The sequence below is a fragment of the Eufriesea mexicana genome, unplaced genomic scaffold (assembly GCF_001483705.2).
Source record: "Eufriesea mexicana isolate 0111107269 unplaced genomic scaffold, ASM148370v2 scaffold3062, whole genome shotgun sequence".
Lineage (NCBI taxonomy): Eukaryota > Metazoa > Arthropoda > Insecta > Hymenoptera > Apidae > Eufriesea > Eufriesea mexicana.
The window spans coordinates 682084-693781 of record NW_016911092.1 but is presented as its reverse complement, the minus strand read 5'-3'; the positions used below and the strand labels follow the sequence as shown (position 1 = coordinate 693781).

Sequence of the window (11698 nt, the reverse complement as noted above, 5' to 3'; positions counted from 1 at the left end):
TCCCTACTTGAAGCCGTTTAAGTTCGAAGGTATGCAAATACGTGGTGGATGGAGAACTTTTAGTTAGCTTACGGTTTAATCACGGGTGAAAAGGTTTCCTAACTTTCCCGGCATTTCCGACCTTCCGTTTCGGGATGTCGAATAACAGCTGGCGAACCCAGACGTCGGCTTTCTCGTCTATTATTTTTTCCCCATTTTCCCCATTTTCATTCCTTCTCTCCACCTCCTCTGCGTCTACCTCCGTAATTCACGGAATCGTTCGAAATCTATTACGATGACACGACCGCCAACTCGAATAAACCACGGGCCCCCAAACTTTCCCTTTCGAACCCTCTCTGGATCGACTATAAAAGACCAGCGGAGTCTCTTTTACCCCCTTGCCTCTCGTTGTTTATCATCCCTTGATATCGATTACGGGGTTCCGATCGGTGGCCATCGGCTTCGAAGGACGATCCATCTACTCTTTCGTCGCAATCATCCCCGGGAACACGCGATCGAGTTCGAGTCTGACGTACGAGACGTCTCGATTGGAAAGTTTGCGAGTCCATCTTCCTCCTGTCTCTCTATAATTTCTCGAGGATCGATCGCGCCAGCTTGGCAGTTCGAACGGACAGAGACTGGCTAGGTGGTATTATTAATCGTCCCCTCTGCAATTAACGCGAGCCAGGAATTTCATTTCGCCGCGAACAACGCTTCTCCGATTCCCGTGTTCCATCCGTGTCCCGATAATAGCTTCGGCTATCGATGTCTTCGGCCAGTGACGGATCTAGGACGGATCGCGACGAACCTGACGCGTAATCCGGCGACACTTTGATCCTCTTTCGAAGTCGCCGAGTCTGGCCTACAGCTGCAACGATCGCTGACTCTGATAGGTGACTCTGATAGGCGTCTATGATAGACGTCTCCGATAGGTGTCGAGAGGGAACACTTAGCACGCAGTTCCGACGAAACTTTGCATTTTCAATGGAAACGTATTCGTTTTATCAGATGGAATATAAAAGTGCAACCGGGCGTCCTTTATCGTTCGGTATAAATTTTCGACGCGATAACTTCAACGCCCTTTAAACTTTATGCACCTGGGAGACTCAGCGTAGGGTCCTAGCCGTATAAATTTTTATCGAGGCGGACATTCGTAATTTTCATGATCCCGACGGTCGTTCGGACAACGCGCTCTTTATGAACATGGTTTATCGCTTTTTCTTCACGTTCTTGCGGAAACGATCCATCGTTCTCTGATATTAGCGGTCTTAGAATCGGGATTTCTCGATCTCTTAACGATCGTCGATTTATTGTAATCGATTGGCACCAATTGCCTTTATTAATTTAATTTAGGTTTATTAACTAGGTCTGCTGGAAAATCGGTTTGCGAGATTTTATCTACGTATTCGCGTTGTGGATCCATGTTGATACACTGCAAATCTTCGTTAATCTTCGTCGAGTAATGAATATTTTTAGTTTATTATTCGAGTAACACGAGGGAAAAGTTAGCCTATGTGTATTTCAAGGAAGCTTTTGGGTTTTAAAAATTTTATTACGAATTTTTGTTCGTATTATTGCATTTGCTTTGAGCTGTAACTGTGTTGCTACCGTCAATTTTATCGACTGCCGAGGACCGTGTAGAACAGTTAAGAAGATGAAAATGTGTCAGCGTTAGTTCTATCTCGTTACAGGATTCCGCGGCGCCTAGTTTTGTCCCAGCAGTGTCTATGCGTTGCAATGTCTTCCGAAGTTTGCTGTGCAGAGATACTCACGTTTTACCGTGCTGCAGATCCTTCTTTATGAAGACGTATCGTGACGTTTAAATTCTGAATTACAAGCTTCGATGTAATCTCGCGAGCGGTGAATCGTGGGTCCTGTCTGCACTTTCTGTTTGATCTTGGATAGTTCGTTGTTACGAGTTTTCACTGTACGCTGTTTCGAATATTGTTTTTGCAGAGATTTATGCATATCGTCGATAACAGTGTGATTTTTAACACTTTGACGACGAGTTCTCCAATATGCCCGGAATTTTTCAAAATTTTTTATAGTGAAAGCTGTTTGGATTATAGGAACACACAATTTTAGCGTTTTCATCAGTAGTGTTGATATTCTTTAATTTAGAAACTTCACCTCGATTTTTTATTTTTAATTGTTTATTATGCTCAACCATTTATTTATTAAGTTTTTCTTTTGTCTGTTTTTTCTCCTTTTCTTTAATTATTTCTTATTCCATTAATTTCTGTACTATTATACTACTACGTTACTACTGTATATTTCATTTTACTACTTTTATTGTATACCAAAGGATTTCTATCCATTTATAAAGTATTATTATTATTATTAGTATTATATATTCCATGTATCGTTATCTTCGTTTCTCGCCTGCGAAGGGTTAAATATCTGTTGTCCTCGTTTGTTGATACTTAGTTGTTATTTATCTATTCTGCTGGATCTTCTGATACGTAAATCAGATTATGTATCTTGCAATTAGACAATTTTTCTTGTAGCATTTTATTACTGCAAATGCAAAGTTTACGGTTGTTAGGATTTCTTAGGATAAAGAATTGTTTACGATTAGTATCATACTTGAGAAAGTATATTAAATTAATTCTCTTCCTGTAATTCCTCTAGAAACATCCGAATTTGATCAAAATGTAATTAACCCTTCGATTACTGTGGGCGCTTAAAGGTGCTCAATAGTTTCTTTGGATGTAAAATTCTAAGTATGTACAGTAACAATTTACTACAAAATAGGAATAAATAAATAATGTCGTTTTCATATGTGGAATACAGTGTTTTAATTATTACTTGAATATGCAATAATTGATGAGAAATGCACACCTAACGAAAAGTTTCTTACTGTACATCACAAATGGATTCCTATCGTGTGATGATATGGCTGGTGCGTTTCAAAGTCTGCCGTAGTCAAAGGGTTAATCATTGGAAGTAGATCTAGAACATATTTAAGAAATGATTAATACAAGAATTATCGAAATCTCTGGGTCTCCAGTTCCAATTAATTTTTCTCTAATTTTATCCAACTGACTTTTAAATCCCTTCATTTTTCAATCCACGTTTTAAGCATCCCTGGAATGGACGAGACAGCTCGACGTTTGACGTGGAATCTTCCCTGACCGGATCGTTAGAATCAAAGTGCTGCTACTTCGTCGAATTTTGCACGTCGATAGAAATTTGTTTACCTACCAACCCGTGTACGTACATATACGCACGGGCATTGTAATTGGCTTCGATTTCCTATGTCGAAGAGAGTCGTCGATGCGAAACTGGAGAGACGAAGGACGTTACACGGGACGAGGCAAAGGATCGCGTTTAAAGCGGCCGTGCAACTTCGAAATTGGAAATTCTAGCACTGCCGCAGAACCAGTATTATTGGGTTTTCGTGTCATTTGCGGCGACTCGAAACCGGCCGTGTTACAAATTGAGTTGTCCGACGTAATTCCCGAGGGACTGAAAAAGCCCGTTAAGCGTCTGCAGAAACTCGAAACAAAAGCATCCCCGTTGGTTTTCGGCGCCAGATTGTAACGTTATTATTTCACTGGTCCCTGACGGAGTCGCACTTCGTTTCCACGCAGTGAAATTGCAGTTCGGGTCTAACGTGCTTAGGTGTCCTTGCATTTCCGTCGTGCATTCGCGTATTATCGTTCGAGTGCTTTAAACGCGGCGTATTAAAGCTGGGGTAGCGTTCCGCGAAGAACAGAGAAGGTCGAAATTTTCCTAAGAGAATTGTCACATTATGCTTATTTTTCCTCTCGACTTCCGACTTAATATTAAAAGGTTTATCCTGGGCTCTTGAATGAAAGAAATCCGGTACGAAAATGCAGGTTCTTGACAGTGCACAGTGTGGGCTGGCTATTATGCCAGTGTTTAGGTGAAAATTTATTTTAATTTCGTTCGTAGTAACTGTGAGAATGTGATGGATAATAGTTGACGTTTGACATGACGAACGCAGTTCATCGTTTGAAAAATTGACAGCAAGTTGCTATTGGGTAGATCCAAAATCTGCGTCTCTTCTCGTTTATTAATTTCTCTAATGATATTTCTTCGTAACTCGATAAACGCGATATGCTTTAGATTTTGACAGACTTCTGACCGTTTTCTCTATTTCTGTTGCAGAGTCGCGAGCGAACTGTCTACGCGAGAGGGCGCCATTATAAGAAACTACTAGCGTACGAGGAGAATCAAGGAATTGATTAATAGAGTTACGATATACCGTAGTAAAGAAGCCAAGCGAAATACTCCGAGAACTGCCAAATCGTCCCCGATATCCCGTTCCGTATCGTCGTAAAACTTTCGAAACTTTTCCTCGTGGAAGCTGTACAAAGGATGGTGAGGAATAGCGGTCGCTAGATCCCCGGAAGCTGCTCGTGTTCTCAGGGGTGGCAATAGGTATAATCGTAGCCACGCCGCCGATGCTTCCCTCAAAATCATTCACCGACGTCGACTCGAGCTCGTCGTTCACTGGACGAACGACGACGACGACGACGACGGCGACTAGCGCGACACTATCGTGGAACGACGACTTCCGGGTGACGCGGAAGCTCGTTGCCGGCCAAGCACGTCCTCGAGGATGGAACTGAGAGCCTTGCAGTCGATCAGCGCGCTAGCACCGATCTTTCGTGAGTTCACGGTGAATCGTTGGACGAACGAGACGAGGCAACCGAGGGTGAACGGTAGTGGGTCGTACTGGGAGTCGGGTGTGGATAAAGAGCGTGGAGAGACTAAGAGTAGGTACAGTGGAGAGGAATTTTGGAGATCGAAGGAGAGAGGAGCGAGAGATAACGAGGAGAAGACGCGAGAGGGTTTCCGTCGCGAGAAGGAAAAGGTGGCCGAGGCTGGAGCAGGGATAGAGAGCGCGAAAAGGCAAGGGTGTCACGAGAAGGAGGCGAAGGTGATAAGGAATATAGCGAGAAGGAAAGATAAGAAGGACAGAGAAGACGAGATCAAAGGGTTTACAGTCGTAGTGCGAGAGGGAAGAGAAGAAGAGGGACGTCCCTTGGCAGGAGGGCCCCACAGATGCGGGGCCCGGAGGGGCCAGTCCGCGGCGGCGTGACGCGATGCGGACGTCCTCCTCCTCGTCTGCGAGGAAGAGGAAGAGGAAAGACCTCTCGCCTCTCGACCCTATCGAAAGGCTGCCTCCCTTGGACAATAGTTCCGGCCTGTCGTTTGTCTTGCACGATGCTCACGATGAGTGCGTCGACGCTGTCTTCCACCGTGCTCCGGTGTACCAGCGGTGCCTTTGGCCGGAAGCCGCAGCCGATTGCGAGAAGCGTCGGGCGCCTGCCCGGTTCGAGGTTCGTTCGTCGGACGACCAGGTCGTGGCGAACGAGACGGGGTCGTGGGATGTTCGCAATGGCGACGGGAACGCGAGGAAGAACGACGTGGTTGGAAAAAGAGGCGAGTGGAGGGAAGGAATCGTACAGACGCGTCACGAGAACAGGGCAGACAGGTCGAAAAAGTGTTTGGCTACGATCGTCGTGTTCCTCGGGCTGTTGTGCGGACATTGGTGCTCCGGTGGGGCGGAGGCACTCGCCGGTAGCCAGAAGTACAGCACGAGAACGGTCAGGACCAGGTACGGCACTCTACGCGGCGTCGAGGACCGATCGTCGTCGTCCGTTGAGACTTATTACGGGGTGCCATACGCCACGCCGCCAGTTGGAGCGTTGCGATACATGCCACCAGTTACGCCGACACCGTGGCGCGGTACCAAGCTGGCGGACACCATGCCACCCGCGTGTCCCCAGAAGCCACCGGAACCGGACTCCAGTCTGCCCAGGTCCAAACGCGCTTACCTCGAGAGGCTAGCGCCGTTCCTGGCCAACCAGAGCGAAGACTGCCTATACTTGAACCTCTACGTGCCCAAGCCTCCTCACGGTGAGTCCATCCCACGTTTCTATACTTTTTATTTAACCGATTCATCTCGATAACTCGATGGTGGGTTTACAAGTTTTTACGATACACCCCTACAATATCGCGTGAGTTTCGCGGTAAGGACTCGGTCCGAACATGAGTATTATGGTTGGGAGGTGTGATTTATAGATAGAGCTAAATGTAAACATCGTCAGACTCGGACAGGCTCGTGGTTCATTTTATTTTCCTGTCTCAGTTTCGTGTTATTCTTGACTGCGGTCGCGCGAAATGGCTCGACGCTTGACCGACCCTGTTGTTGATTATAGCACGCGCCATTGGAACTTAGATCTTAGGGCACGAGAGTTAACCCCTTCCCGTAGCATTCAGCTCGACGAAATCCGGACCCAAACTTTTTCCTTTTATAAATATTATAAATAAATTATATTTTATAATAGACGACGGTTTTTAAATTATATTTAGAAAAATGTTCTGTTCACGAGTCTGGCTCGTGGTATTCACGGTTGGATCAAAATCTTCATCACGAGTCAGACTCGTCATTATACTGGAAGGGGTTAAATAGACAAGTGAAAATTGCGAATCGGTTAAAAATACAGAAAGCAATCATGAGTGTGGTTATGAGCAGATGATGGGTACGAGAGAATTGTTTTGAATATACAATGGGGTTTATGGTGGTAATGGGATATATGTAAGTATAGGAGAAATTTTGTTGGAATATTTACAATAATTTTATCAATTTCTTTGAGTCATTGCACTCGCGTTACATGAACTTCACGGTGGGTAAGATTGAGACTTTTATGTGCCTTGGGGTGATTGATCTTGTTGGAGTTGGTCTTGAGCGATCAGCTAGGAAAGGAGGCATCGCGAATAGATAGAGACGAAGTATTCGTGAAGGCTGAGTTGATGATAAGCAAAAGATAAGGAACCTGAATAGACAATAGGCTGCATTAAGATACCGGTGCATTATTGTAGGAGTTTCTCGCGGAATTAATCATAATACGGGAAATTTCATTGGAAATGCAATATTCGAAATTTCCCTGCGTAATAATTTCCCTCTTCGTTTGCAAAACCTCGGAGCTCTATAATTATAAGGGTTTTATGCAAAGTTTGCTCGCGAACTCTGGGTTAATGTATACACTTCGCTGTCACGGTGATGAATTATGAGTAATAAATGTTTAATGTAACTGATCGATCTTGCGGTTTATTTATTTTAATTAAAATTCCACTCGCTACCCGATTTAACTCGATTTTCCTGGAGAATTACACGATTTTATACATCACAGGAAAAGACTTAACTAAATTATAAAATTTTTCTACCTCGAAACGCGTAGGTCGTAAATCAGGATTTTTCCTATTTTCTTCGTACCTCCGAATTGTTCGAATCGCTAATATTTTATATATATTTCAATTCACGCAGCGAAATATCTCGTAGACGACTAATTAATAATTTTTGACAGGGTTCAAATAGCATTATTAGTTTTCCATTAGTTCTTTAATGAACGGTCATTTCAAGGTCATTTCAAGATCAGTTCGTTTTATTTTTTTTTCTTTCTTTCGGGATCTTATTCTACACACAGAAAAGTACAATTTCTGTATGAAACCTTTTTCGTTTTTCGTAAAATCTCAGTGTTTCGGGATATTCGCGTCGCTATATAGTTAATTATCCGCATCTATGAAATAAAATTAATCACACAAAATAAAGGTGGTTCATTCGTGAAGCTCGTATTTTCCACGTTTCGCGTGCTGCCAAAAATTCACGTCAGCCATGTGGTCCTCGCTGAAAGAGCCTGCTCTGGCTTACGATAATTAGACTTAGACCATTTAATTTCTGCCGTCGTATCTCGAATTTCGCCTCTGCCGAAAAGCATACGCGGCTATTCTTCCAACGTAATTATTTGTCTCGAGGTGCGTTCTATCTCTCGAGCGCTATAATTATTTCACCCGAGCAACATTTAGCAACAGAAAACGGACTTGCAGCGTTCCGTGGACGAGCTTTTTTCGCGCGACACCGCAGTTAGTCCGTGTTCGTTTCTTCAAAGATACAATTTAGCCGTCTGCTAAATATCACGGAAGCGCTCGTTACGTAAACGACCCTTATCCATCCTGATCGCGATTTTGAGGGGTCGAAATCTCGTTTAGATAACAGAATTCATTCCGCTATCGCCTCTGAACTTGAACGCCGAACAAAGCGTACACGCCACGGTGTGAATAAATTTACACGATAATCGAAGTGCCTGTTTGCACGCGAAACGTCAAGTGAAATTTTATGGTTAACGCATTCGTCTTTGCTAATGCGCGATTATGGTCGCGTCTAGTTTTATCGTTCACGCTTCTTGCCCGGCCATTTATCGTTTAACGACTGCGATCGCGTGTTTGCGATACGGTCACGAACGTACTAAACCGTAATCCCGTTTGTTTTCGCTTATTCCAATAATTTCTTCCGTGCAATTAACGACTCGCTTTCGATCTCTTGTTGCATCTCGTTAGACGAGTATCGAGTTAAGTGAATTAGAAAATATCGAGGAATTTTATTTTTCGTGAACACTTACGAATCGTTCATTTTCTTTTAACGTTTTGATACTAGGTTACATAGAAATACTAATTAATGGGTTTTACGATGTTCCTGGAACTATTGGTAAATATCACAGTTCACTAGATTCGTGTCAACAGCGTAAACGTAATTTATTAACCACAGATATCGATAATAGCTCCGAAATAATTATTTGGCTGGGTTTAGAACTGGAATTCTAATTAATTCTAGGAAAGTGCCATGATTCTATTCGTTCATAAATAGATATACCACGGTGACCAAATTTAATTAGTGTCTTGTATAAGACTGGGCCGAAAATTTTACAAGAAATACATTTTTCGAACGAAATACCGAAATTCGTAATTACGACAACGCTTCCTAGCGAAGAACAAAGCAACGCCATCTAGTGTCGCAAAAATTCGGCAGTATTTATTAAATTTCCATTAAATTTTAATACGCAAATGACGTATGTATAGTGTCGTCTACCAGTCCCAGTTAAGAAGTCATAAATAACTACCAACCTCTTCAACAATCGTCTAAAATTTTCCAATGACCGATTTGAAAATATCATTTGAACGAAAAAAATGAAAAAAAAAATAAATAAAAATTTACGAGAAAACGTTTAATCCGCGAAACGGTCGAAAATATTGGCTCGATGTCGCAAACCGAATTTCGTTTCTCCTTATCGTATCTATCTCGATCCGGATGGGATGGTCGAGTTCACTCGATGAAACGGAATTATTTCGAACAACAGATTAAAATCGGCACGGTAGAAATAAGTTTAATCGGATCACGTTCTAGCGCAGTGTATCGATGCCACGGGTGCGGCAAGCAAATTTTTCGATCGGTCGATTCGTTGTACGAGCCAACGAATCTTCGTGCATAGTCGACGGAAAATACGCCGGCCACCGCGGCCACGATGGAGTGCTTTTCGGCAAGAGGATGCCACGTCAATCGCACACCCGGCAATTCCATTCTACTCCTCTATTTTTCCATTCCTGCCACGATATTTGAGGCGAAAGAGGAAGTACACTTCCTCGACCCATCGTCGTAACGCGGATATTTCTCTTCGTTTGCAGCTTCAGGCAACTCCACTGTTCCTCCACGTATATTTGCATTTCAGATTTCCGTAGGTTCATAATGCAGGTTATATTTTCCAATTTTTTCAAGTGGAACAGCGTGCGAAAATTTCTTCCTATTTATTTGAGAAGTTTGACTAGCTTCTTTTGGGCAATCGAAGTAGCAAATTCTAGCGGGTAGTGGCAGCGTGTAGACTGTGCAGCCGACCTTATCGTTCATAGTCAAATATGTCTAAGAAAAAGAAGAAAAATGGTGCCAATTATTAATGTTTTCTATTCAAAGTTCTCTATTTATCTACCTTGTTCATACATTCAAAAATTGGTTAGAATGAAACAAATATAAGTTTAAAAAATTAGTATCGCCGAACACTAGTGACCACCATGGCCCACTGAGGAGGCAAGCGCCTGTCACTGATGACCACCATGGCAGTCAACGCGTTAAGGAATATACATAGTCCTTGTACCTCAGGTTTTTCAAGAGTACTTCGGAATAATTTCGCAAGAACAGTTTATTCTTGGTGAAACGAATCCGCATCAAGACGACAGTAGAGTCAACGTCTTTTATTTTACCAGTGTACGGAGAAGTCCCGTCACAACGGAGAAGAAGAGTCCTCCGAGTATATGTGGTCTGTTTCCACGTGTGAAGCCGACCTTGTCATCCATAGTTAACATCCGAAATGCACTAATGACTCGGGAGTCAACCTGAGTCAACGGGTGCCTCTTGTCATCTCTTCAAACCTTTTCCTATTACATCGTTATATACAAATCCCAAACCTGAGACAAGTCATCCGAAACAAACCAAAGTCCATCGTTAGCCAATCCTGAGTCAACCAGTATTTCCTCAAAACATACCCCTTCCCTAATATATTGTCCCACATATGTATATCCGCGCCAGGATACGAATGAAGAGCATTCTGCATAGTACAATTCCACGATGTTATATTAGACCTCCCATAACTATACGTAGTTATCCGTGTTAGTTTCTATTCGAGATTTGACCGAACGTCGTTCTCCTTGTATCACTGTAATTGTCCCGTAACAAGAGCATGGGGTAAGAATTTTTCAGAGCGAAATTGTATTGCTACTTTGTCGATAGGTTTCGGTAAGGTTGCTTTTAATATCGCAGATGTATTTTGGATACCAATCTTGTTTCATCGAGTTACAGTCTGGAATTATGTTTAGCTCACGAGGATTTTACGGTGTATTGGTCAATTTAGAGCGATGTGCTAACGCTGTAACGGCTACGGGCCATACGAGATCACCTTTATTGCTACCTTTTGGAACAGATAGGCAAGGATTAAACCTGCGAGCACCAGCGTATGCCTGCGTTGCAACTGACTAATAACTCCTTTACGATGGTAGATTAATATCGTAGCAGGTATTCCAGACACGAGTATAATCATCCGTTTAGGCTCGATTACTTATTCATCGTCTCGATCAATTTTTCTTGCTATAACGAGAATAATTTTTTACGATTGAATACATTTTATATTTTGAACCAATTTCGCGTACTATAATAAAATATATCATATTCTTCATCGTCGATAAAAATTTGTAGAATCATCCCTCACCGTAAACGGAAAATTCTTTCATAATACTCGCATGGAGAACGAAAACTTCTTAGACAATTTCTTACAGAAAACGAAATTTAATTTGTGATGATACAAAAAAAAAGAAATAATATAAAATTATTAAATTGAAAAAAAAAGAATGGTTCATCAACGGATAATGATACGGGAGATAAAATTTAACGTATCGAAATATAGAAAAGGAGAAAAGAAAATTATCGGGTTAAAAATTTTACGAAAACGCTTGATAATTCCAACACACAGGGGTGGAACTCTTGCGAGGAAAACGGGTGCTCGAAAAATGGCTCTCCCATACCGATACCAGGGCAGGGTGGCTCGATCAAAGCTAGGAGATGTAGATAAAACGTTTAGCACGGTAGGCAAAAAAGCGAGTGGGTGGTGGAATAACCGGGGATGCGTTTCGTAGCAAGGTCTCGGGGTGCCGATTATCGGGGCTTTCGATATCCGTGTTGTTTCAGCCACGCCTGTTCACCATCCTCGTTCCATCCTCCTCCGGTCTTGTCCCCGTTCGGTTTTTCTTCCCCTTTTCCTTTCGACTTCCTCGGATTTCGAGAGGAAGCGGATGAACGGGGCTGAGCATAAGCGAAAGCTGGCGGAGGACGAGGGGAAGAAAGCGGAAGAAAAGAGAAGAGCGT

The 11698-nt window shown here is 42.8% G+C and overlaps 1 protein-coding gene across 2 annotated transcripts in view; it reads left to right on the top strand.

Annotated features, from left to right (window-relative positions):
* LOC108550836 (neuroligin-1) overlaps positions 1-11698 on the top strand; it is a 123460-nt gene that overhangs the window by 11095 nt on the left and 100667 nt on the right. For both annotated transcript variants that reach the window (XM_017904729.1, XM_017904730.1), the window contains one exon: positions 4114-5871. In XM_017904729.1, coding sequence (XP_017760218.1) covers positions 5055-5871 — 817 coding nt within the window. In that variant the 5' untranslated portion in view covers positions 4114-5054. The remainder of the gene's footprint in view (positions 1-4113; positions 5872-11698) is intronic.